General features: G+C 37.8%; 1 protein-coding gene across 1 annotated transcript; it reads right to left on the minus strand.

Moving 5' to 3' along the window:
* Positions 1-26,420, minus strand: impg2b (interphotoreceptor matrix proteoglycan 2b). Its single transcript, XM_079889522.1, has 15 exons — positions 23,725-26,420; positions 23,442-23,603; positions 22,444-22,502; positions 22,307-22,327; positions 19,916-20,169; positions 19,490-19,548; positions 17,552-17,825; positions 15,597-17,473; positions 14,743-14,962; positions 12,684-12,894; positions 12,415-12,603; positions 8,300-8,501; positions 5,977-6,056; positions 3,470-3,526; positions 1-3,388 (listed from the first exon to the last, which is right to left on the minus strand). Exons 1-14 carry the CDS (start codon positions 26,248-26,250, stop codon positions 3,490-3,492), a joined length of 6,171 nt encoding a protein of 2,056 aa, XP_079745648.1. The 5' UTR covers positions 26,251-26,420; the 3' UTR covers positions 1-3,388; positions 3,470-3,489.
* Positions 26,421-27,272: the final 852 nt, after the last annotated feature.

Raw genomic sequence — 27,272 nt, forward strand, 5'->3', positions numbered from 1 at the left:
CAGAGCCCCCCAGTGGCAGGAATGGTTTAATGCATATAATGAATTAAACTTTTTTTTTACGTACTAATGATGAATAAAGTATAATGCAATGCATATACATGGACAGTTTGGTCTAGTGATAAAAAATAAAAGCATGTAGCTTTTTCCAACAAGTTTTATTATCTTTATACACTTTTGCACAAATCCACCAAGTAATTGATAGTTGCGGAAAAATCTCCGGTTGCAGTGATGGTTAAATCAGATTAACGGCTGGGTTGCAGTCTCAGCAGAGCACGGAGAAATCAGGATGGATAGGATGCAAGAAAGATACATCATTCACCTGTGCATTAAAAATCGTCTTTCAGCACCACATGCTGTCACCATTCTGAACAGGCTTTTCCCAAACTTTCCAGAGACTCCCACTGAGATCCATCCGTCACACATCCATCTCCACATGATAATCAAAGCATGGGATGCGCACTGCAAACACATCTGTCCACGATTGTGCAAAGTGACAACGGATCAATCACATCTGCAGCCAGGTTTTGATTGCTGGCCCCAAAAGCAAGTCTTCCTTCAAGGATTTCATTGTATCCTCAGCTGTGCAAACTCAGCATTCACGACCTTAACTTCTGCAAGTCAAGATTCAGACGTGTGCACAATACACATCAATCAACAAACGGGAAGCCCAAACATCGCCAAGTTTTACAAATAAACAGCCGAGGGAATGTGGTTACTAATCCTAGCGCTAAGGGTGTGATGAGTCAGCTTCGCCTTACACCCCGTGACATTTCCACGCTACATAAATGAATGATTCACCCGTCCAGTTGCTGTGGTGAATATTCCTCTTTCCCACACGCCGATTTGATGTCACTATCCACTTTTAGAGGCGCATGATTTGAAACGCCGCCACTTCTCAGACACTCCCGGCCGGTGTTGTGCATGCGTTTCCATGGCTCTGCTGTAATGGTTCACAGGGGGAGTCGGTTCTTGGATGGGGGCTAACTGTAAACGTGTTGTGGTTTTGGAGGTCCGAGCAACATTTCTTGCATTTCATCCGCTGGAGGCAATTGCCGGCAGGGCCAGTACTGAGTGAGGGCTCGGATCAGCAACATAAGGCCTGCCATTTTTCCAGAATCACACAACAGCTGAGTTACTTAAGGTTTTCATGAAGGATGAGGACAGAGAGTTGGCTCATAAGATATCCCAAGGAAGCTGCCTCACCATTTCCACATAACAGTGGCTCTCCTCTCGAGAAGTGGGAGATTCCCTCTTTCTCCATCTGTACGGGCTGAGCTCAAAAAGACACACATCACAGGCATTGAACACTCAAAGGTTAAGTCACTTGTTCCATGGCAGAGTTACCTTATACGCCCGGTACTGGCACAAGGAGTTTTGTTGATGCCACTTGCTGAGTGTCTTCTGGACAACATTTAAAAAGAGTTGGCAGAGAGAGGGATGAAGAGAAGGACAGAGAAGGTGAAGATAAAGGAGGTGTCTGAGGAAAACTGGTCTGCTCCTTGACCTTGAATTTCCAGTCCATCTCAGGATCAGGAGTAATTGAAACCAAGGGAAGTTCTGCAATTGCTTTACTTTTTCCACAGTCACGGTCAAACCAGTATTGCATAACCTTGGCTTGGTGAGATGGCACTGTGAACCAGGTTGTGTTTAGCATGCATCATCAAAAAGTGAGAGGAAGTGAGAGTTTGTTTTTGTACAATTCCCAAAATTGAGTTTGTTGTGTAATCAAGGGGACCTTCCTTAAAGGGGAAATCTGTGTTCTTTTGGGGGATTCCATCACCATTGTGCCCTTTAACAAGGTTCAAATTACTGTAACTAAACTCTGCAGGCCGGTGGCCCTCCAGGAGCATGGGTTGACACCTCTGCTTAAGACAAAAGCTGATTAGGCTGTACTATTTAGAATATCTGGGAACATTATAGGTTCAAACCCTGCAAGGGATGATCCATGACATTGTGCCCTGGTGCAAGCACCCAAAGTTTAGGTCGTTTTGTAGAAACAGTGGATGCAAATTCTTGTCCACTTGGCAGGAAACTATTGCCAAGTATTACCACTGCCGACAGTTAAAACAATGGTGCCATGGTGTCTTCAGATAATGGTTGTAGTCTACATGTCATCCACTACTATTTTTCAAAAATGCAATTTACTAACCTGCGGACAATCCATGATTGTGCCGTCTAAGGTTAAGACTGCTTCAAACTAAGACTTTAGACTTATCGCACTGGGAAAAGCCTCAGCTAAATGACAAACTGGTTAATAGCCACCTCCTTCAGTTGTCATTGAGAAAGATTTTGGCAGACGCCTAGCACGTCTGGCCAAAGACGCAAATGTTATCTTAAAGACCTGAACATAATGTAGAGGTTAATCTGACAAAGAATCAAAGCATCTAAAGGAGAAATTGACAATAAGCCTACAAAAAACTGCTTAATGAAAGCCAATTAAAACTTGGAACCTTCACTGCAAATAAAATTAGCTCTAATCCAACCTTTAAAGCATTTTGCACACAGTTGATGTTACTTGTACATGTAATTTCTGGTGCGTACAAAATTTATTTACAGTTAAATCAAATCATTGTGCACTATTCTTTATTCGAAAAATAGAACTTGTGCTGTGACCACCATGAAAATTATTGTGGAAATCAATACAATTTAAAATATACATAAATAGATTGTGATAATGGACGTTAACATTTAGAATAAATACATTTAATACACTTGTGTGTGTGGCAAGTGTTTTACAAAAGTAGAAAAATTTACCACTGCAGGAGAGTCACTAAACACAAAACACATTCCTAAAGTTGAAATCAATTATGTATAATAATCACAAATACAATTTGCCAAAAACGGTTAAATGTTAAAGTTGCAAATATAAATATGGAACTACTCTTTTCTGTATTCATTAAATAAGTATAGCTATTGCGAAACGTTCTCTCTTCAGTCAGTCCATGTTTCAAGACAATTATGTCTCACATTGCAAATAAAAACGAAGAGTAAGAATCAAAGTAAAGGCACTGACAAATGAAAAACCATAAGAAAGAAATACAGGCTTTCCATTGCAAAAGAGAGGAACCAACATGATGCCCGGACGTATAGTTGTGTTATCTGGTGTGGTCACGTGACACGATACTGTATCGTGTATATAAATATGACCTTGATATTGCAGTAATAAATCAGCCCATTGGTAAAAACAGTAAACATAATCACACATACATTGCTTTTCTACATTAGATCACAATCTGTCCATCCATCATTGTGACGGTTGCTCACTTCTCCATAAATGATTCAAATCAAATCTTTAGTCCATTTACTTTCTCCGCAAACTATCTTCCTGCAAAGTCCACCATGGCAGAAGAGGACATCTTCTTGCATTCAAGAAAAAAAAGGCAAGTGTCTGTTGAGAAAATAAAATATCTATTGATGCAGTGTCAATGAAAAAAGGTTTTGAAGGCTGTCAATTTTTCAAGTACAGTACCTTGGGTTTAGTTTGCAACTCTAATTACAAGAGCTCTCTCGTCTGGCATCAAGCGCCCTATAATGAAGACAAACAACATAAAAAGTACAAAAATGAAGACAAAGCAATACAACTTATTCATTAGAGTGACTGTTTTTCCTGCTTGAGGAAAGCAGTCTGTTTTAATGTGACACTGAATCAGTCAGTACGTCAACTATCATTGTCTTGACTGACAGCTTGAAATGAACTCCGAACTGAAGCTTTTCTGCCAGGGTTGAGTCTAAGAACCAAAGAATGTTCATGGTTTGCTTTCAGACATGTGTTATGTGATCTATTTTACATTTATACTTGTGTTTCCATGTGTTAGTCTTGTTTATCAAACTCGTATCAAAACCTAGTAAGCTGCCTTGCTGTCTACTGACTAAATAGGCAGCATAAGTAAATGGAACAGTTCCAAATAGGCAGTTCCAGTAAATGGAACCTTCTAAGGGCCAATTTTGAATGTTCCGCAAGTGAAGCACATAGAAGACTTACAATCAGGTGTTAACATGACGCTAGCTTAGAAATACATAGCACACACAAATACGGCGTAAAATAGGACTTTTTCAACAATATTTTTCTGGTACTGAATGAATTATGGCAATAAGAACGCAGCACATTTAAGTTGCCTCCTGTTTAGAATAGCCCTCGCGTTGGGAAGTCGCCTACAAAGACCTAAAATGCCTCCCTCCTACATAGGAAGCTTACTAGGTTTTGGAACATAGCCTGAGTGTGTGTGGCCTGGCTCCAAAATACAGTGAGCGATCTGCCCTGTGCTTGCAGCTGGTATGACAGTTAACCATTACTCAATCCCAGCGTTCATTTTTCAGTCTGGTACACTCCACCTGTCTGGAACTCTATACGGCACCTGGCACAGGTAGAACACCCACGAAACGGGCCTGCTGTCTGAATTTGTCTTGCCATGCCATTGTAGCTCAGAACATTGAGCTCTTTTGAAGACGTATTAACTACCAGTGCACAAAGAGTTCAATTCATATCCAGAAACGGACTGTCTCGAAAAAAGACATGCTTCAAGATTCAAAAGAAACAAATCCCTGCTCTTCAAAGGCATGAAAACAATTTTTCAGTTTAGTATTAAATACTGCTTTTGGATCTGAGCAGTGGCACCAGTTCTGAGTCTATAAACTCCATTAATACATTTTATTATCATATGATTGTGTCAATAATCACTTTTCACCACTATATGTCACATATGTTGCCAGTGAATTTATAATCATTTCAAATTCTCTTCATGCGGGGTTGGCAATCTTTTTGACATGATGTGCCGTTGTTAAATTTTCTTTTAATTACAGTTTTAAAGTTTAGTTCCAAAACCCTGTAATTTTTAAACCATCCTAAAGTCCTTGATTGGCTGGTTCAGGAGTGTTTGGATGGACAGACAGATAGACAAATAGACTGATAGACACAGACAGGCAGACAGATGAACAGACAGACGGAGGACATATCGATAGATGGATGGATAGAGACAGACAGACAGACGGACGGACGGATGGATGGATGGATGGATGGATGGATGGATGGATGGATGGATGGATGGATGGATGGATGGATGGATGGATGGATGGATGGATAGACTAAAAGAACAGCAGACCAATCTGCGCCTTCCAGCTTAAGCGCAGTGCTTTCATTTCATCACACTTGTGTTTGGCTTCCAATAGAGCTCATAAACTTACCTCTTGCTCATAACTTGTTACTGCAAGAGGCTGTTTGGCATGCAGAAGCAAATGACCAATTTCTTAAATAAACAACATTAATATTAATATCTATAATATGAATCTCTCTTGCTGTTTTTGCTCGCGTGCCAGTGGTTCCCCCTCCGGCACTGGCACCCGTGCCTAAGGTTGCCAACCCCTGTTCTATAGAATTGACTGATTTATGTTTATATGCTGCTGAGGTCATGCTTTACTGAAGGACAAGGGAAGTTCGCCTTCCAGTAAGTGATGCATTTAGTGGTTTTGCAGTCTGTTATTTTGGCTCGTGACTCTTACTGATCATCAAAGTGCATGTTACAGAAAAGTTCTGGGTTCAAAACAAGTTAACGCAGCATATGTGATATGCAGACGATTACCACGTAAAATAATTCTGACTTGTTTCTCAGTATTTAAAAACAAACAAAAATTGTGTTTACAGCAATGTACTTACAATGGAAGTCTGTGGGGCAAGACATTCTGGAGAGTGCGAGGAATAAATGTGCATTTGTGTATTGTTGTTGAAACGGAATTCTTCCATACAGAAATATGTTATTGAAAATGTAAATTGTATAATTCTCTGCAAACGTCTTGCCCTATAGATTACAGTGTGACTGCAAATGCATATTTTGCTCATTTATACAAACTGAAGGACGAGCCAAAATATTTGCTGTGGTCATCGGCAATATTTCACAGATGCTTTCCGTTGAGCTTAAGTTATATGGAAACCAGAACATTCTGATGGTGCACATGTATCATGGGGTTTGGGTTTGAACTTACCCTTGATGCTGTTGGAGAAAATTAGCAAACTGGCGGTCCTTGGCATACAGCTCGATAATTCGAATACGGTCCTGGATTTCCTGTCATGAGAGCGGGAAGGTGAAAGAGAGGGAGAAGAAGATAGACAGTTATGTAACAACAGGAGCTGACCTCTCCACCCCAGTTCTCCTTTTACTTCTAGCCGTCTAGACCACTTTAAACCAAGAGCAAAGGTGAGAGCGAATCTCATGAAGAGCTTCTTCAATTACTGGCACTTTTTCGTCCCAGCAATTGATTTATATTCAAACTATTAAGTTTAAGCTTTTTTCATTTGCTTACATCACATCTTGGAAACTTTTTAGATGCATTCAAAATTTATTTTGGCAAATATCAGAACATTTTATTGAAATACATTTGAATTCTTTACTCATATTCCAGACTTCCAATCTTAATATGAAACCCAGTCATAAAGATATTGTTAAAATTTTACAAATAACTTATTGATAATCAATTCAATTCATTGCGCTTTTATTAGCTTACTTTTGACAAAACTTTTGCTGCAACTGTGTGACTTTTTGTTGACTTTTTATGTCGGAAAGATGTATTTTTAATTTTTCGTCAACTGAACAATCAACAACCAAATTCAATATAGCATATCATTTGAGCTGTACTTCCACAAAACCTTGTACTAGACTTTCAATCTTAAAAATGCAAAACTCCATCTTAAAACTACTGTTACATTTTACAAAATTTTTTGTATGAATTCATACGAAAATAGCCAGTTCGTAAAATAGTTATGTTTTCTTATCAATTCAATTTATAATCAATTCAATTTCTTGCATAGTTTTGACAGCACTTTTGCAGCATCCCTGTTTCACATGACTTTTTGTTGATTTTATAATGTCGGAAAGATATTTTTTTTATTATTCGTCAACTGAACGATCAGCAACCAGATTCAATATAACACATCATGTGAGCTGTACTTCCAACCCATCCCTTCATTTTTCTAGACTTTAAATCCTAAAATATAAAACTCCCTCATAAAAATATTGTTATATTTTAAATTTTTTATATATATTTTTTTACATATATTTGTACTTGCATAACTATGATAATTAAAAAACAAGTAGAACTTCAGCACCCATTAACGCTCCACCAAATGTTTTATGGTTAAACTGAATTGCAGGTGTTAGTGAATAAAAGACATTTTTCCTCTAAAACTGTTTAGTGCCTTCAGTTCTGACTGTTACATAAGAAATATGATTTATCTACCCATAAAGTATTGTTTTCCAAAGAAGACATGCTTGACCATTCTCCATTGTTCAATGTTGCCAGGATATTCTCCATTGTGAATATATCAGTCACGCAGACTGTGACAGTTTCATTGCTACAGGAACAGAGCTTTAGTTGAAGGACATGGAGTGTTTTTAGGAATGTTTTTGAGGAATACTCTGTGTAAACATGTGGCACAGGGAACACTATTAAAACTTTAAGTAATTCTGCAGACCACTTGCATCAACACACACAAGTGTACAGCTGTGTACACAATGCGTACCATGAGCGCCCCTTATTAGTGTATTTATAATTCATAACTATTTTATTTTAATTAATTTTTTTATGTTAATTTGTACAGTCTCATTCGTATGATCTACGTATACCCGATTGATGATCTTCATGCTTATTTTTTCTAAAAATCATAATTTAAAAAAAGTTACTATTTTAGGTGGCGGCAATTTTGTATGAATTTGTATAAAGTTTCGTACAAATTCATACGAAATTGTCACCTCATTTTCTACAACTTGAATTTCTTATCACTTCAATTTATAATCAATTTAATTTGTTGCACTTTTGTTTGCTTAGTTTTTACAAAACATTTGCTGCAACACTGTTTCGCACGACTTTTTGTTGACTTACTATGTTTACTTATGTTTATTTTTAATTATTCGTCAACTGAGCGATCAACTGCCAGTTTCAATATACTGTACTAACATCCCATCTCTTCATTTTTACAAGGTGGCAATTTCATATGAACTTGGACAACGTTTTTTTTTTTTTTTTAATTCATATGAAAACGTCACCTCGTAAAACAGTTACGTTTCGTTTTATCATCAATCCAATTGCACTTTTAGCTTAGTTTTGACAAAACTCTTGCTGCATCGCTGTGATGCGTATGACTTTCGAAAGTTGACTTATGTCGGAAAGATGTATTTTTAATTATTCGTCAACTAAATAATAAGAGCTGTACTTCCATCACACAAAACCTTGTTTCCTTGTCAAAAGAAATGTGTCATCTTTTAAGGTCTATTAACGTACACAAAAATGCATTATTTTCATTATGCATTACCTCTTTCGTAAGTTCACTGTTCTCATAAATGTGTCGTATTTCCTCACTGCTGAAGTCCGTGGACATCTCAGCGCTGCCGGTGCTGTACGCAGGGGTATCTGGGTAACGGCGGTAGTACCGATTACAGCCCGTAGTTGCTTCGCTTTCAAACATGGGATTGTATTTAGTAGCTCTTTCTAGAGATGGCACGCTCTTTTCATATCTGTGGAAATGTCAGGAAACAAAAGTCAGAATATAGACAACAACATCAACGCATCAGGAAAAAAAAAAGAGCCTTGGTGCTAATTTGGGAAACACGGATTTGAATCTAATGCAAAACATGTTTCACTTCCTGTATAATATCATCTCTCTACTATATCTGTCAATAAATTAAAGGGATGGTTCAGAGTAATTTCAACCTAGGGTCCTTTGCACCATGACCTCGAGCCAACCCCCCCCCCCCCCCTTATTACATTATTAAAGTTAGAGCTTATTTAAAGATATCAGCCATATGGCTTAGTGCAGGTGCTAATGGATCCAAGGATGTATCTCGTAAATTACCCCACTAATAATGCCCAGAATGGTACCAAACTTCTACAGTAGTACAAATAGGTTCTGTTTTCATAAAACGAGGCATTGGGAAGTTTGTAAGTACATCAGGAGTTTATTTATATAACACTTGCCTGATGACTTATGTTACCGCTAACCCGGAACGTCGAGGTCACTTCCGTGATTTGGGAAAAGCCCGTAAAAGTCCTGGCAGAAAGCTATGCATTTTTTATTATTTTTTCCAAAATGCTGACAACTTAGTGTTAACCCCTTAGCTGTCACCCCCCTTTTTGAGAATGGACATTAAAATGCACTATTCAAGCTTAAATGGTTGTAATTCAAGAATGCTTTGGAGTACAGACCTAAGTTTGGTCTTGTTTTAAAGGTAAAAAATAGCAGATTATTGCTGAAGTGAAAGCACTTCAAAAAATTAAAGTATGAAAAAGTTATGGAAGTTTAAATTTACATTAAATCAAATATAATTTATTTAATATTTTTATTTTATTTAAAATATATATTTTACAAAATATGTTTTACAAAAAAATTACTATAAAATCAAAGCCAAATATCTAACCAAGTTGTGTTCCAAATTTGAAGTTGATATCACAAAAAATGAAGTTCCCATGAGATTTTGTTTAGGCGTATTACCAAAAAAAGCCACCGGGTGTCATTGAATTCCATTGAATTTTACTGTATGCCTTCTACCATAACAAATTAATACATTTCTGTCCAAATATCACTTCTGTCACAAAATATGGAACCTTGAGACTTAGACCTTTCTGACAATATGTGTTTTGTCAAGATTATAAAATATTTTGATCATAAATTATGAAACATAATGATGCCCAAAAGGGGAGGAGCCTAATAAAATAATTTAGAGTACCGTTTCTATGGTAACACAATGTCCAATTTCAAAACAGTTTTCACAGGATGAATTCTGAGATCGTAAGCTTTCAAATGATACCTAATTTATGATAACTAATAAAATATGTAATATCGTTAGCCTCATAGCATAATTGCCTAAGTCATTTTTTGGCCAAATTGTGATATCTGTCTAACTTTACTGTCCTTAGGCAATTATGCTATGAGGCTAACGATATAATAAAAAAAAGCGATAAAAAATATAATACAATATTTTAGAGGATAATATATATATTATACTTTTTAGAAGATAACATTATTTTATAATTTTTTATTGAAAAATACTAGATTATATATTTTCTAATGAAATTTTAGCATAAAAACCAACATTTCAAATATTAAAAGTGTGTGCATCAACTTTTTGTGACGAAGTTCAGAACTCCTGTTATTATGTAGATTTTTTTGAGGTGCACTCTTGTCATAAATTCATCTATTTCTGTTCCTACATAATTTATAAGAAAAAAACAGTCCTAAATATCTATTTAGGAGCCTTAGAACTTTCCAACGATATATAGTTTGTCATAATTAGATTAGGATTAAATAGTAATATAGGGAAGTAAAGTTAGGCGTCCCGTATACGGGACGGTGACAGTTTTAACTTATAATTGTTGCAAACTGGCACTACCAACAAAATATTAGTGCATTCCTGGAACTGGGCGTCGTTACACTACATCCTTATGCATCGCTTTCTGCCAGGACTTTTACGGGCTTTTCCCAAATCACTGAAGTGACCTTGACGTCCGGGTTAGCGGTAGCATTAGCCATCAGGCAAGTGCTATTTAAATAAACTCCTGATGTACTTACAAACTTTCCAATGCCTCGTTTTATGAGTACAGAACCTATTGTACTACTGTAGAAGTTTGGTGCCATTCTGGGCATTATTAGTGGGGTAATTTACGAGATACAACCTTGGATCCATTAGCGCCTGCACTAAGCCATTCGGCTGATATCTCTAAATAAGCTCTAAGTTTAATAATGTTCGACCAAGGGAAAAAAGGCTTCTGGGGGGGTGTTTGGCTCGAGGTCATGGTGCACAGGACCCTAGGTTGAAATTACTCCGAACCATCCCTTTAATAATTAAATAATCTAATAAAAACTCCAACAGTTTGTATCTGGAGCCGAAGATGCCCTTGCCGTGGGCTTGTAAAAGTAGGAGATCGTCCCACCTATTTATATCTGCCCAAAGGTCAGATAGTGGAGCCACGGAAAAAGCGAGTGGATAATCTCAGCCTGAGTGAGAGCGGCTCAATGTTCTACTGTCCTGGCATTCATTCCTCTATAACCTGTTGATCAGGATCACTGATAGAATCCCCTGCAGAGACGTTACGTCATCTTATGTCTGCCAAGATTTCCCTGTTCGCCCTGGTGTTGGTGAAGCAAGTATGCATTATGTTTACAGACAAAGTCTAGATGCAAAAGAGAGATAAATTCATTGTTTTCATAAATAAACAAATAAATACATAAATAATTGTATACTATTGTATAATACTTATCATCATAATGATCATAATAGCATTATTATTAGTGGTTTTGGCTCTCAAATTGATTGATTATGGTTGTGTTGTAAGTATTTGCAGCACATGTGTTGTCAAGCTGATGAAGATATTTTCTTAATTTGCTGATGTTTTTTCCTATTTGCATGCGTTTTCTTCAGTTGCACCACAATGAGCTCTCTTTTCACTTTAACCACACTTACAAGTGTATGAATGAATGAATAATAATTATAATATGCACACTATATGTGTGTATAGTGTGTATAGTATCGTATATAATATATGAATGTCATATTAACTTTTAAAATTTCAAGTATTAGAACTAACTTGACCTGTCTGAGTCATTTTTGCAGCTTTTAATCGACTGGTCCCATGGTCATTTTTAGTGCATGTTATTAGTCAGGTCTAGTTCGTCACAATATTTACACGTTTTATAAATGTTTCGTATCAAATTCAGTCACAGTTATCTAATACAGTGTGGATTAAGTGTCCAAGTACTTCTTGGGGGTATTGCATGTTAACTAGACCCAATGGATATAAAAAAAAATCACCATATCAGCATAATGATGTATTGGATACAAAATGTTCAAGACATAGCTTATGAGAGGAACAAAACGATAATTGATCCAACCTGCACATCACTTGCCTAAGAGGATTTGTTTTGTAATGAACAAAGAGAACACATTTTGTGTTCCGGCCTATTGGTACAACAAGACCATAAAAACAAAATATGCATGTTTGTGCCATAAAATATTTCCATGCCCTCCATATGTATATTCCAGAGCACAGATTATTTGGTTCCTTTTTTAACCAGGTGAGAAAACCAAATGTCATATTTTTTTAAAGCTATTAAACATGTTAGGATACACACTTTTTTCTTTCTTTCTTTTGGAGCCTCAAAAGAAACACATATCAGAGTGTTTATATTCACAGCATGCATTCACAGCACAGAATGAGTCATGCTTCAAATGTGCTTTACAACACCTTACAAGTCATTTAAATTAATTGAACTGGTCTTAATAATCCACTCAGGTTTGTAGTCCACTAAGGAGTTCTGCTTGTTCTGAAGTTAATAGAAAAACGAAAGCCTCTTAATGTCATCCAAAAATATGATCTTATAATGTATTTGGAGCATTAAGTATGTGTTTGTTATGCTGTAAGCACAGTTTGTACCGTAAAGGGTCTTCTGAATCATCCGTGTCATACTGGTCTCGCAGAGTCCTGGCGAGGAAAAAGATTACACCCGACGCCACGAGGAGGAACCCTGCGACCGAGGCAATGGCGATGCCAACCACCAGCGGTTCTGACACATACTCCTCGCAGTGTTCGCCTCGATACCACCAGTTTTCACCGACTCGACACCTAAAGCAAGTGACACGAGGGTTAGAGAATTTCATTTTTGGCCGTACTGTTCCTTTAAGAGTTGTTTTTACAGCACACACCTGCAGATGGCTCCCTTGCCAGGTATGATGTCACATTTCCCATCATTCTGGCAGAAGTCTTGCTGTATGTCACAGATACTCTGACATGGCAGGCCGTCCACGCTAAAATAGCCAGCATTACAAACGCACTCCGCCTCGCCTGACCAGCGGTTGACTAAACACTGGGAGAACTCATTACACGCTTGGAATTTACACGCATCAGCCTGATCACCTACCGGAAAGAAAAAGACAAGTTGTACAAACATATACGCTCACACCAATAATGGTGATGAATTTTAAATTATGTAAATAGGATTAGCATAGACAGTGTTCGCAACATTGTTAAAGAAAACAAAAAGCTTGAACTAAAACTATTAAAAACATCTTTAGTATTTGATAATCAAGCTGAAATGAAATATAAAATATAAATCTTATATTAAAAACTTAAACTAATTATTAGAATTAAATAAAATGTAGAATTAGAAATGTTTCCCTGTATAATAATATATAAATAATAATAAAACAACATTGGTTTGTGTTAAAAAAGGGGGAGTTTTAAACAGTTCTTTGAGTTTATGTTGGTTTCATTTGTTTTTGAATGTCATGTTGTGTAACATCAAGTAAAAAAAGCAATGAAATATTTTCTTAAAAACTTAAATACATGCCAGTGTATTCATGTTTTATTATTATTTGAAAAAATAAAAAATATTTTTTTTTCCAGATAAAATATATTTATATATATTTTTTTACAAATATCATGAATTATTAATACAAATATAATTAGGTTTTCAGAGTCGCACCACATGACATTTTACACCTTCAAACTTTTTCAAATATTAATAAGCTGTAAAGTATATTATTGTTTTTTTTTTTTGTTTGTTTGTTTAAACAATATTTAATAAAAGATTGTTCCAATTCCAAACATGTTCATCATAGAATACGTGTATTCAAGTCACTGTTTGTATGAAATGATATGTGTATTTTTAAATAAATGCAAAAAATATCTAACCAAAAACATGAACATATCATCTATTTATTGGATCTAGAGTCAAGGTGGAATACATACAATGACGTTACAAGTATAGATGTCAGTTGGGAAACGTGACTATTCCTGTATAAGCAACTGTAATGTATTACAATGCATTACAAATGTGGTGTCAAAACAAAGCTAATTTTCTGATTCGAAGGCTTCAGCATTTGGCCTTTAGAGATGCTGTGTGTTGACAAAGGAGCTCAGACAGAATTACATGCCCACACACAGGGACACAAACAAATATGACTCACTTGTCTAGTGCGTTGAGAGCTGCACGTCTCACTAAAACAAATCGTCTCTAATCTGTCTGCAGTACAGAATCAATCCTCCTATCGCTCATCCTAACAAGGCCTAACGTTTTCCAAAGCCAGACTGGAATAACCCTAACCTCTATCGAAGAAACCTGCTCAATATTGAGGTGTATCTGTAAAATACCAAGGTGTATCTGTAAAATCAAAACTTGCTGGCAAAATTCCAGGGTGTTTCTACAGTAGGATTGATATTTGATTGTTAGCTTGTTTTGGGTCGTTGCATATTGACAAAAGCAAAAGAGCCCACCCCTAAATCTGTCCAATTATCAATGAGATTAAGTCTATGAGATTGTTCGCCCATTTTAAAGCCTGTTCGATTAGAATTATTCAGTAGCATTTTAGTACTGGTATGCACTGAAGAAATGTTGGCTCCTGTAACATATATGAGTCACAAAGCCTCCCTGTGAAGCACACTAAAACAATTATACTAATAGCAAAACAAAACTATTGTTACTCATAGTCTTAGACTCAGACAAATTAAACATAAGTGGTGCACAAACGGTGATCTATATCTAATAGTACTAAATCCCAGTCATGTCTGGTTCTAATTTTAGGTCTTAAAAATTACTTCAAATTGGCAGAAAATGCTTAATATGGCAGGGATCTATCCTTTAAAAAAATCGAATAATATTTAGTGAATATTGTTGGCCTCAGGAAATGGCAAAAACTTGCTGATGTCATTAGCTAAATTTATTTTCTGTGTTTTGTTTGTGTATATGTAAGTCCTTTGAAGTACCTGATTCAACATCCAATGAATACTTGTCTATTGCTAGATTCATGGTTTGGTAAGCGGTATTACAGAAGTCCTCTAAGATCAGGTACACTGCTGTTGTCACTCCATTGGGAACTGGCTTGCCAAACTTCATCCTGCTGTTTACCACAATGCTGCCATTCCTGAAGTTTAAGATCTCTAAATTCTGGAAATTGCTGAGGTTGGATTGTAGATATGGCACGAGCTAGAAAAATCAAAAAGAAAAATTTAAAGTGTATTCCAGAGAGCAGCAATACATGGCAGAGTCACACATACGTAGTTACGTTAATGGAAGTCAAGAAGGTAACTGAAGGTTCTAATTCCATCAGTTATCTCATTAGTTAGAGTTCATAAAGACAACTATGTTAATGGAGTTAACGGATCGTATGCAAAGCCCCTAACAAACTCTCCTGATGTTCTACAACAACAAACATCAACAAATCTAAACTGGCGTTGTCCTGTGTGTAAGTTTAGAATGTACTTTACGAAATAGTAAATAGTAATTTTTTCATCATTGATGATATATTATATTATGAAAATATTTGTCATATTTTCCACCATTCACTTCCCTTGTATGACAAAGTGAAATGGTTACAGAGGCTACCAGTCCCAAACATTCCATCTAACATCCCTCTGGGTTCCATAAGGTCGTTACTGCCTAGGAACATGTTTAAAGACAGTTGTCATTAATGACTCATTGCCTTCTTACTGACGCTTTGCTTTCCATAAAGTAGAGCAAGGTAAATACATAATAACTTTTAATTCCTAGCTAATTGGCTATGGCTACTTCTAAACACCAAATATAGGATCACAGAATTAATGTGACAAATATATCTTACCAGCTCCAGAAACTGCTGCTCAAGAGCCTTGTACTCAGTAGAGCTCTTGTTGAACAGATCTTCTGAAAACCTCATGTTGGTGACCCTGAGGCTGAAAAACACTATTAATGCCCTTCCAGGACTGGCTGGCAAGGCAATACTTGCCAAGTCAGTCTCACGGGCGAACCCACTACCATCATCTTCGCCATGGCTTGGTCCATCAAACGGGAAGATGTCAAATGAAACTTCAAATTCTGTTATATTGGGATTAACTGGAGGAGGAACTTTCATAGTAGTACTGTCAGAGTCCACTAGTTCGGTAGGTAGGGTGAGGCCTGTGATGTCAGATATTGACCCTGCTGTGTGTTCTTGTACTGAGTTGTCTGAAGTTTCTTCAGGATTAACTATCTTGTCGGTAGGTCTGAACGTTGGTTTATAAAATGATGGTACATTGGTGGAACTAACAGTCTCCAAATGTTCTGAAACATCTGGAATGAGAGACATTGTGGATGAACTAAATATTGTAGTTGAATTCCCATCGTCAACATTCTCTGATGAAACAGGCTCCTCTGCAACAGTTGCAACATAAGTGTGCACCGCATCAGTTGGAGTCTCTGAAGTCATCTCTTGCAGAGCCGAATGTGTGGTTGATTGGGTAGGTAGAGGTTCTGTGGTTGATTCTGGTAGAGGTTCATCCTCATCTATTGATGAATGTGATATCCGAGTGAACGGAGAGTCCTTTTCAGGAGACAGGGAAGCTGAATGATCTAAACTTGGTCCATCAGTGGATATTGTTGTTGGGGCTGTTGTTGCGACCAAGATCTCATCCCCAACTAAATCCTCTTCTGAGAGTTTAGTCACTGGGCTTTCCGTAGGCTCAAGCTTGATTCTTTCTATCTTCTCATCTAGAATCTTGACTTCTTCATCAAATCCTTCCACCTCTGTCCATAAGAGTACAGGTAATTCTGTGATACCTTTGGTTACAGGCTCAACAGCTTCTGAATAAGTGGTAGAACCTTCCTCAGAAACTGTATCAATATCTAGGATTACAGGTAACTGCGTGGTTGAAGGGATTTCATTTGACTTTGTTGTGGAGGCCAGTGTTACAACTGATGCACCCACAGTTTCCTGACTCTGCTTGTTGTCTGTTGAAGTAGTATACTTATTCGTAGCTACTGCTGTGCTTGGTGGGATCAAATTGGGCGTAACAAGTAGTTCTGTATAGTCTTTATCAGTGGGTGAACTGACTGTATCAGGACTTTGTGTTGCATCTACATCTTGAGCTTCTGCTGAAGTGTAGGCATGTAGCAAGGGTCGATTGGTCATATGTGTGCCCACAGTGGTAGATTCATCTGGAAAATAGTCATCATATTGTTCAGGGGCTACTTGGGTCTGCAAAGAAAGCTCGACAGTCAAAGTCTCCATAGTCAGAAAAACTGGGGCTTGGTCAGTTGTTGTGTAGTGAGGATGGGTACGAATGTCTTGTGTCACAAGAACCCTGTCCAAGAATGTTTCATCAGGTGGGAGATCTTGGTGAGGAGGTTCAAGCTGTTCCTCTATAGATTCCTGATCTTCCTGAGGTTGGTGTACCTCATCCTCATCCTCATTGTCATCATCATCATCCTCATCATCAGTCAAAACTTCTTGTGGTGTTCCTGACACCCAAGGCCAGATGTCAGGACCTAAGTGATCCCCAGAGAAACCTGAGCCCGAGCCCAGGTCTATAAAATCACTCTGAGAAGTCACCTCAACATCAGGAGGTTCTACAGGAGAAACTGGTGTCTCTTCTATCTTGTGAGGTGACTCTGTAGGTAAGGCAACTCCAGTTATCGTGCCTGTGATAGGACTGATTGTAGTTACAGTCTGTAAGAATCCCTCTTCTTCAAGAATACCATCGTCTGAAACAAGATCACAACATTTTTAGAACCATGTTACTGCCTTTAATGGGAAAATAATTCGCAAGAGATAATACTTACTCTCCGCACCAGAAGCAGGTGCACTGCTTGAGGTCTCAAATTTAGAGGTAAGTTCAAGGTCCAAATTCTTCAAAGACACTTCTGCGGGAGATAGAGTGGTACTTTCCTCAAAGATGATTACATCATTTGCATTTGTGTCCTTATTTTGTCCATCCATCCAGGTATCAAAAGTGTGAACAGGGTTAAAGAAGTCATTGTTTGCAATGATGATGTCATTGTTGGATAATTCCTGCCCAGGAACATCTGGTGGTTTCTCAGAGGCAAGAACATTATCCTAGGATTTAATGATAAGTTAGTTAGTTAGTTATTTACTATTGACTGTTGATTTATATTTAAGACTTAAAGATACGCCAAAAAGATAAGCCAAAAGCCCTTTTATCTTTCAATACTGAGGCCTACATCCAATGAATGTATTTATGTGTCAGTTTTCAAAATTATGTATCACTCCTTGACCATCAAAAAAGGTGGGCAGAGTGAAAAAAAGTACACTTATGGTGTAAGTGGAACACATTTTCCATAAACTTCTCATTGAGTTACACTAGAAAAACATTTTTTCCAGAGAAATGTCAATGGAAAAAAATGCATATACATAGTAAAAAATGTTTCTATTTATTTTTTTATTTTTTTAAATCACACATGCACATGATATTCACACCATCCAGATGATCTGTTCCAAAATGGGCCATTGGATGATGCATATTAGACCAGAAAACAGTTTTAGCTGTTCCATATACCAGAAATTAATATTTAACCTCCATGTAGATTTGGAATATGTCATGTTGTATACATAATGACTGGTTGTATATACATTCACACTATTGACACCATTTTATTTTCATGCAAGTAATGAGTGAGGTTCTACTGGAACTAGATCACCGTCAGTTGCACACATTGGCCTCATTCATGAAACACGAGCAGAACAAATTGCTGTGTAAATCATTCGTAAAACCATTCTTACGTAAGCTGTCACATTCAATTCAGTGCGACAATTTACATAAGAATGGTCTCATGACCAATTTACACAGAAATTAGTAATGCTCGTATTTCTTGAATTAGGTCCATTGATCATTTAATACAGGACAAATGGCTTGACTGTCTACAAAATATCATATAGAACTAGTTTTGTTCACCCTACCAGTTAGGTTTCTAATTTGTCTTAAAAGCTGATCACACAAACTAATATCCATCTTAAACAGGATAAATCAGATAAGGCATCAACTTCTTGCATTGACTTTTAGTAACTAACATGCATTTTTGGATGCAAGTATAATATAACCTGAGAGAGAGAACACATGTTTCCAAATCCAGACATGGACATAAAGCTCTAGCCAAAACAAGACAGTAAATCTACTTAATAAGGGTATTGAAAAAAGTGCCAGTTTTGTCAAATGTAAGAGGAAAACCCGAGAGTAAATTCTAAGATTATTGCCATGTTTGGTATCCAATGTGTCTTTCTAATTAAACTACAGACTCCTCGGCCTCTGCAATAAATATATGTCACACTGAGATTAAAAACAGATTCTTTTCAATATTTCATAGTGCCTGAGCTAAACAATTTTCATAAAATAGCATGTATACTTGTGTCTAGAGAATACTTGAGCTGGAAAATTGACTTGAATAGTTTTACAGACCTGCCGTATTATCCCATAGCTGTGCTATAATCTGTTTTAATGACATGCTATGAAAACCAAATTTATGTGCAAGGTAATCGTTCTTATCATGTAACAACAAAAACCTACATGTGATTGCTATTAGTGTGACTCATATTTCATTTAACAGCTTTGGAAGGATTCACATTCACACTTGAAAGTGATTGCATTGCAATGAGGTGAAGAAAAAAACCCTGATTGCTAAACTGCTGCTCTGAATAGGGATTCTGGACTGGACAGTCATGGTTACCAGTTTACTGGGTGGTCCTGCCAATGACCATTGACTCACCATCATGTCATTGGAGTCAAGCGGTCTGCTGGTTGGTTTGGAAGGCAGCAATGTCTCCACTGTGAAGCCAAAACAGAGACAAATCATATCAAATTATACTTTAAACTGCTCAAGCACAGTTCATACCCTTACTGGTGTCCCTTCAAGAGAGATTGGCTCTGAGGGCTGCAAGATTAGTCTGCCAAAACCAGAGATAAGAACCATGAAGGTTCCTTCTGTTATAACCGCATACAGCCAAGTAGATATCCCACCATTGTCAACATATTGCATTTCAGGTTCATTCAGCTACAATTTACCACTGTGACAGAACACATACTTGAACCTAAATGTTTATAAGAAACCTCAGTAAGAAGCATTCAATTCAATGGTCTTGGGTTCCCTATAATGAATCCACAATGTGCCTCAATTTCTTTGAGAACGTCTTACCATTTTCCAGTTGCAAAGAATCAGGGTCCACATCCAGAGTGGTGTTTCTGATGAAATTCTCCTTGTGGAGGGCTTCGGTGATGTAATTTCGGAAGTCTGTGATTGTGTGGACCACAGTGGGAAGCTCATCGGGATCTGTGAAGGAGTTCTCAACCATGTTGGAATGCAAGTTTATGTAATCCATGGTCTCGTTACTTATTCCCGCACCATCGCCTTCAAGAACCACAGCGTAGTGCACCACCACTGCCAGGCCTCTGAGGAATGAAAAGAAAACAGTGACTCTTTGCTGTCAAAAAAAACAACATAATATGCTTCGTCAAAGGCTTTACTAAGTGTAAACTGGCCCCAAGACTGGTGCTGTTATGCATGAAATGACTGCAACATTTAGAAATAAATTACCAGCTTAATCTACAGAGCAGGAGTTGGAGTTTATCATGGTGGAGCTCGCTATCTGTTCATTGATGTTTCTTCATATTTGATTGTTATATTTAACCAGTTGTACATCAGTTGTAAAGTAAAATATGAAAACAATAGCTTACAGGTAATCGTTAGATGGCCTGCTGGTTTTAGCTGGTTTAAAATGGTCTAGTTGTTCTGCCAGAACTACCAAGCTGGTGTTAAGCCAGTCTGACTAGTCTCCCAGCCTGCTTGTCTTTCTGTCTGACCAGCTGAAAAGTGCCCAAAATATATTTAAAACCACCAAAACAGACGAACTTAACCAGCATGGACAGGCTAAAAGACACTTTAGGCCAGTTTAAGCTGTTTGTTTATGTTTATGTAGCAGAGTGGCTAAAATAAAATTCCAGTCTATGGGGGCTTTCGCACCGGGTAGTTCAAGGAACTTAGTTCTAGGAACTAGCCACCAGGGTGGTTCCCCGAGAACTAATGGTTCCCCTAGGAACATTTTCCTGGTTGCATTCGCACCACCAGTAGGAACTCTGAAGTGAAGTAAGCTGCGCTTGTTGTTGTAACTTTTACTTTGACTGCGCGGCAGACCTTTATTTTGACATCGAGAACGCCAGCCAGAGCCACACAGTGCTCGCATTATCCATGTTCATTAGTTTACAATCTGTCTTACACGTTATTAGATAGAACTGTTATACATAGAAAGTAGACAGTAATGAAAATGTATTAGTGTATGCCGTTAGATTGATGTCCAGTGTTGCTAGCTGAGCAGAAATACATAATCATGTTTCGCTTGGTCCCCTCAAAGTTGCGTTGGATTTTCTCCTCAGCGTAAAGGTTAAGAGGCCCGTCTATCACTGGTTTCCATGTTCGTAGAGTTAATTTCTGTAGTAAATATATACAGAATATGTTATCTGTGTGTTTAAACAGCCTTTTTAAAAATGGCAGGTGCTGGTGTTTTGCGTGCGTTCGGCCAATAAGCGTATACTAACGTCACGGATACTTCCTATAGTGCTGGTTTAGACCCTATTCTGAAGTAGGAGTTAAATTAGTTCCCCCAAAAGGAGTTCCTTATAACTAAAATTGTTCCAAGTTCCTGCAGTGCGAAAGCCCCTTATTATCAAGCGAGCAACCAAAGAATATTCCCAGAATATTCAGCTGCCAGCTGTTGGTTACTAGGGGAAATAAAAAAAGAATGACCTAGATTTAGTTTTTTTTTTTTTTTTTTGCCACATTTCTACAAGGGTTAGAAAACCTGATGAGTTTACGACCAGATTAATTTTCTCTCCCATAACAATCTCCACAAGGATTCAATTCCAGAAATGCTAATAAGCTTTATGTTGCATTAAGTTAGCACATCTCTGTTCTCAGGTAGTTTAAGGGGCCTCATGGAGCTCACAATATGCAGTTATCCATTGTGTGGTTTAACCAAGGCCTCACTGATAAACCACATGGAAACCTTGCCATGATGACATTTGAGAGCAGAGGACATTTAGCATTTAATCCCATCATGCTTGGCAGCTGGGCATGCATTTAGCACAGCGATTTATCCCACTTAAGGTGGCGATTGGCCAGATAAAATACCCCACTGAGACATGCGCGTAAGATATATCACACCTAAATGAGTATGACCAACCTTTCAATCGATTGATTTCGCAAGGCTAATGAGGCTGCAAGCACATGACCTTACCAAGAAAACAGTGTGAACGTGATTTCAGAGCAATGCTTTAATAAAACACTACATTTGGTGGGTGGAAAATTCAGGCACATGAATTTCTCATTAGATGTTTTGGAGGAGATATGGGTCACGCAGCTGTGTGATATGGCAGGGTGGAGAGATGGATTTATCAGGTTCGGGTAAAACATTGCATAGTGATAGCCCAAATAATATTAATATCTGTTTTCTTCATTTTGATATGTGATTAACTGTGACTTATAAAATCAATGCATATAGATCCAGAGCCAAATAAAAGTTGGGATACTTACCCTTCAATGTCCTTCTGTGGCCTGGGATATTTTATTGAGAAAAAAAGAATAATATAAACAAAAGAACATATTTTATTTTTCTATTTTTTATCTGTATGCACAATTAACTATGTAAATTACCATAAAAAAAAACATACCTGAATTCAAGGACAAATATTTTCTTGAAACCTGGGAGCTTTTCAAAAACCTCTTCAATCTTCAACAAAAGAAAGGATAAGCTATAACTATACAATACAGTATATATAAACCCTCATGAACATGAGATTATAGATTTTAATAATTTAAAGGTGTCATGAACTGAGAAATCAAACTTTTGACATATACTATAAGAATATCCTGTTAGTTCCAGAACTGAAAACTTTCTTGTTAGTCCAAAAACAGCTTTTACTGTAACCAAGCCCAGTAGGATGAAAATAATATGTAAACTGATTAAATTATATATAAAGCAATCAAAGAACACTCCCTTTACAATCACTGGAGCTGTCAATCAAACAGCACAAGTTTATCAGTGTCTGAGTTCTGGACTCTCATCAAAACTCCCGTTATAACAAAATCCCTTTTATCTATAGTCTTTGGTTATAATCAACAAATTTCTTAGTTATATTGTGTTTGCACTGTTAGTTATAATGAAATAATTTGTTAGTGTGCAGAAATTGAGTTGCATTGATGAGATCACTGCATTCATGCGTTCAACATGTCTGTGATAGGCTACAGTGCTAATCACTGCATTTATTCATGCCACCATCTAAATATAATGCTGTACATCTAAATTTAATGTTATAATCAACACTTTTCACGATTTGTTAACCTTGAGAGCTGTAATAGTAAAATCGTGCTAAAGGTTTTCGAGAGAGTTCCACATGTAATACTAGCTATTTCATTTGCAAAGATGTTAGCCAATCACAGCAGACACGCCCCTCCAAACAGAGCGTTAAAATCAGAGGGCTAAAATCAGGGTAGGGAAAATACCTTTTATTTCTAAATTATGACGATTTTTAATGTAAAAATCATACTAACATTATTAGTGCACCCCAGGACACATTATAAAAAAATTAAACAGTGCAGTTAAGGACCCCTTTAAATGCTTCATTCCCCACATACTGTTTTCGCTTGTCACTCTATAGATGCAACTCACCTTTTCAATGAACAGCTCCGATAGATTTTGATAGTAGTAACTTGATGGATCTCTCAGAGCATCATCATAGCTTTCACCTCTTAGCTTAATACTCAGCTCCACAATATGGTCTCCGACAGGACGTATGGGTCGGACCACAACGTCATCTATTTCATTTCCAATCTATATATTATTATTTTTTTAAAGAAAAATTTGAGAGGAACTCACAATTACTCATTTAAACAAGCTATGTACAAAGTCTTAAGTTAAATAATTGTTATAATTATAAATTGAATGTGCTCACCACGTTGTTTTCATCTAAAATATCATTGGAAATGTCCTGTGGCAAGATTTGTAATGTGGAGGAGAAAGTCTTTTGAATAGTAGTTGTCAAGTCATTCAGTACAACAGTGATATCCTCCACTTTTGAGATAGGAGTTGGGGTGTCATCCTCTGCAGGTTGCAGTTTGACAACATTTATGTCAGGTGTTTCAGGTACAATCTCAGGCACCTCTGAAAGTTCAGATATCGACAAAGGTGTTTGAGATGTGACTTCAGGTGTCTCTGACATGGCTCCATTTGTCTTCACCATAACTTCAGGTGCTTGAGATATGACATTAGTTGTCTCTGTTATGACATCAGCTTCTGTAACAACCTTAGGTGTCTCTGTTGCAACTTCAGGTGTCTCATTTACATTTTCTGTGACTTCATGTATGATTTCCACCACAACTTTTTGTGTGTCCTCTAGAATTTTTGATGGATCTGTAACTTCATGTACGTCCTCATTTATGGCAGTAGTCAGTATATCTTTTCCCATCTCAGTAACAGTAAGGTCTTCAAAAACTTCAAAAAGTGTTTCCCCACCACCTTCAACCGTTTTAGGTGTTTCTTCTAGCTTATATTCCATGCCTTCGGTTACAAATGCTACAATGTCAGTTTCAGGAGTAACAATCTCAAAAGAGGTATCAAGTGTGGCCTTAGGTGTTATTCCAGTTGTGGCCACACTTGTGAACTTAGTAGAAGTTTCTGTGGACTTCTCTTTAACCAAAAACGTTTCAGTACTTTCCTCAGATGATTCCTCAAAGATGGCAGCTTCAGTTACATCCCCTAATTCAGCAGTTGCATCACTTTTTCCTCCCTCAAAATCTTGAAGTGAGTTTTCAAGAACTGTTACTTTGTCTGTGCCAGTGTCTTCAAATTCAACTCCAGTAACATCTGTTGCCTCTGTCATCATCTCACCAGATTTCGTAATGGCAGTTGTGTCCTCATCCACAAGTGCGTCTCTCTCAGTAAACACATCGGAAGCTTCTGTAGTTTCCTCCGTCACTTTGGCTATATTTCCAGCTGTCACCTCCGTAACTTCTGGGGTCTTAGTTATAATGTCCTCGTCCTTACCCAAATCATTCTCTTCAGCATCAGGAGTGACCTCTGTAGGCTCATGAGTTTCCTTCAACACTTCATGAGTACTCCCTGTCACGGTATCAGGAAGCTTTTCAACTGTTGTCATCTGTAATGTAGGTTTGCCCTCTTTAGCGTAGGGTGTCTCTTCCTCATCTTTGTCAAGTAATGTTACAGTTGGAGTGTCTTCAAGTGTGTGCTCTGTTGATACAACAGACGTTTCTTCAAGTAGGTTTTCCACTGTATCATTTCTAGCAACCTCAGTTGATGTATATGCAGGTGTAAAGGGTGAGAGCATTTCTGGCACAGTGGTCACATATGTGATTTTGACAACATCCTTATCTGTCAAAACTTTTGGCAACCCATTTGTGGGGGGAACCTCTAGCAGTTCTGTAGGAGTTGTCTGCATTGGTTCCTCTGGTAAGACATTTTGAACAGGAGATATTTCTGTAGGAGAACCTACCGGAGGTCTATCAGCATCACTTTTTCCTCCTTCAAAATCTTGAAGTGAGTTTTCAAGATCTGTTACTTTGTCTGTGCCAATGTCTTCAAATTCAACTCCAGTAACATCTGTTGCCTCTGTCATCATCTCATCAGATTTTGTAATGGCAGTTGTGTCCTCATCCACAAGTACATCTCTCTCAGTAAACACATCGGAAGCTTCTGTAGCTTCCTCCGTCACTTTGGCTATATTTCCAGCTGTCACCTCCGTAACTTCTGGGGTGTTATTTATAATGTCCTCGTCCTTACCCAAATCATTCTCTTCAGCATCAGGAGTGACCTCTGTAGCCTCATGAGTTTCCTTCAACACTTCATGAGTACTCCCTGTCACGGTATCAGGAAGTTTTTCAACTGTTGTCATCTCTAGTGTAGGTTTGCCCTCTTTAGCGTAGGGTGTCTCTTCCTCATCTTTGTCAAGAAATGTTACAGTTGGAGTGTCTTCAAGTGTGTCCTCTGGTGATACAACAGACATTTCTTCAAGTAGTTTTTCCACTGTATCATTTCTAGCAACCTCAGTTGATGTATATGCAGGTGTAAAGGGTGAGAGCATTTCTGGCACAGTGGTCACATATGTGATTTTGACAACATCCTTATCTGTCAAAGCTTTTGGCAACCCATTTGTGGGGGGAACCTCTAGCAGTTCTGTAGGAGTTGTCTGCATTGGTTCCTCTGGTAAGACATTCTGAACAGGAGATATTTCTGTAGGAGAACCTACCGGAGGTCTATCAGCATCACTTTTTCCTCCTTCAAAATCTTGAAGTGAGTTTTCAAGAACTGTTACTTTGTCTGTGCCAATGTCTTCAAATTCAACTCCAGTAACATCTGTTGCCTCTGTCATCATCTCACCAGATTTTGTAATGGCAGTTGTGTCCTCATCCACAAGTGCATCTCTCTCAGTAAACACATCGGAAGCTTCTGTAGTTTCCTCCATCACTTTGGCTATATTTCCAGCTGTCACCTCCGTAACTTCTGGGGTCTTAGTTATAATGTCCTCGTCCTTACCCAAATCATTCTCTTCAGCATCAGGAGTGACCTCTGTAGGCTCATGAGTTTCGTTCAACTCTTCATGAGTACTCCTTATCACGGTATCAGGAAGTTTTTCAACTGTTGTCATCTCTAGTGTAGGTTTGCCCTCTTTAGCGTAGGGTGTCTCTTCCTCATCTTTGTCAAGTAATGTTACAGTTGCAGTGTCTTCCAGTGTGTGCTCTGTTGATACAACAGAAGTTTCTTCAAGTAGTTTTTCCACTGTATCATTTCTAGCAACTTCAGTTGATGTATATGCAGGTGTAAAGGGTGAGAGCATTTCTGGCACAGTGGTCACATATGTGATTTTAACAACATCCTTATCTGTCAAAGCTTTTGGCAACCCATTTGTGGGGGGAACCTCTAGCAGTTCTGTAGGAGTTGTCTGCTTTGGTTCCTCTGGTAAGACATTCTGAACAGGAGATATTAATGTAGGAGAACCTACCGGAGGTCTATCAGTGGACATCCTTGTAGCTTCTGAGATAACATTAACATCTACATGCTGGATGGTAACAAGTGCTGATTTAACAGGACTTTCAGTAACACCTTGTCCAACATCTATTTCAGTTTCTGAAATAAAATTATCAATGTATTCTCTAGTGACTACTGAAGGGGTATTAGTACTTATTCCTGGTGAGTCCCCAAGGGTTGTAGGGAGATCGGTCTCATACTTTTCAGAGGTGAAACCACCTGGATTTCTACCAGGGGGCATCAATGTAACCTCTGACACAACATCAACTTCTACATATTGAATTGTAGCATCTAATGTTTTAACAGGACCTTCAGGAACCTGCCCAATGTCAAGTTTAGTTACTGAAATAAGCTCTTCAGTAGATTCACTGGTGACTCCTGTAGGAGTATTGATAGTTATCCCTAGTGAGTCCTCAAAATGTGTGGGAATATCATTATCATATTTTGCTGAAGTAGAAT

This window comes from Squalius cephalus (assembly GCF_949319135.1).
Source record: "Squalius cephalus genome assembly, chromosome: 13".
Taxonomy (NCBI): Eukaryota; Metazoa; Chordata; class Actinopteri; order Cypriniformes; family Leuciscidae; genus Squalius; species Squalius cephalus.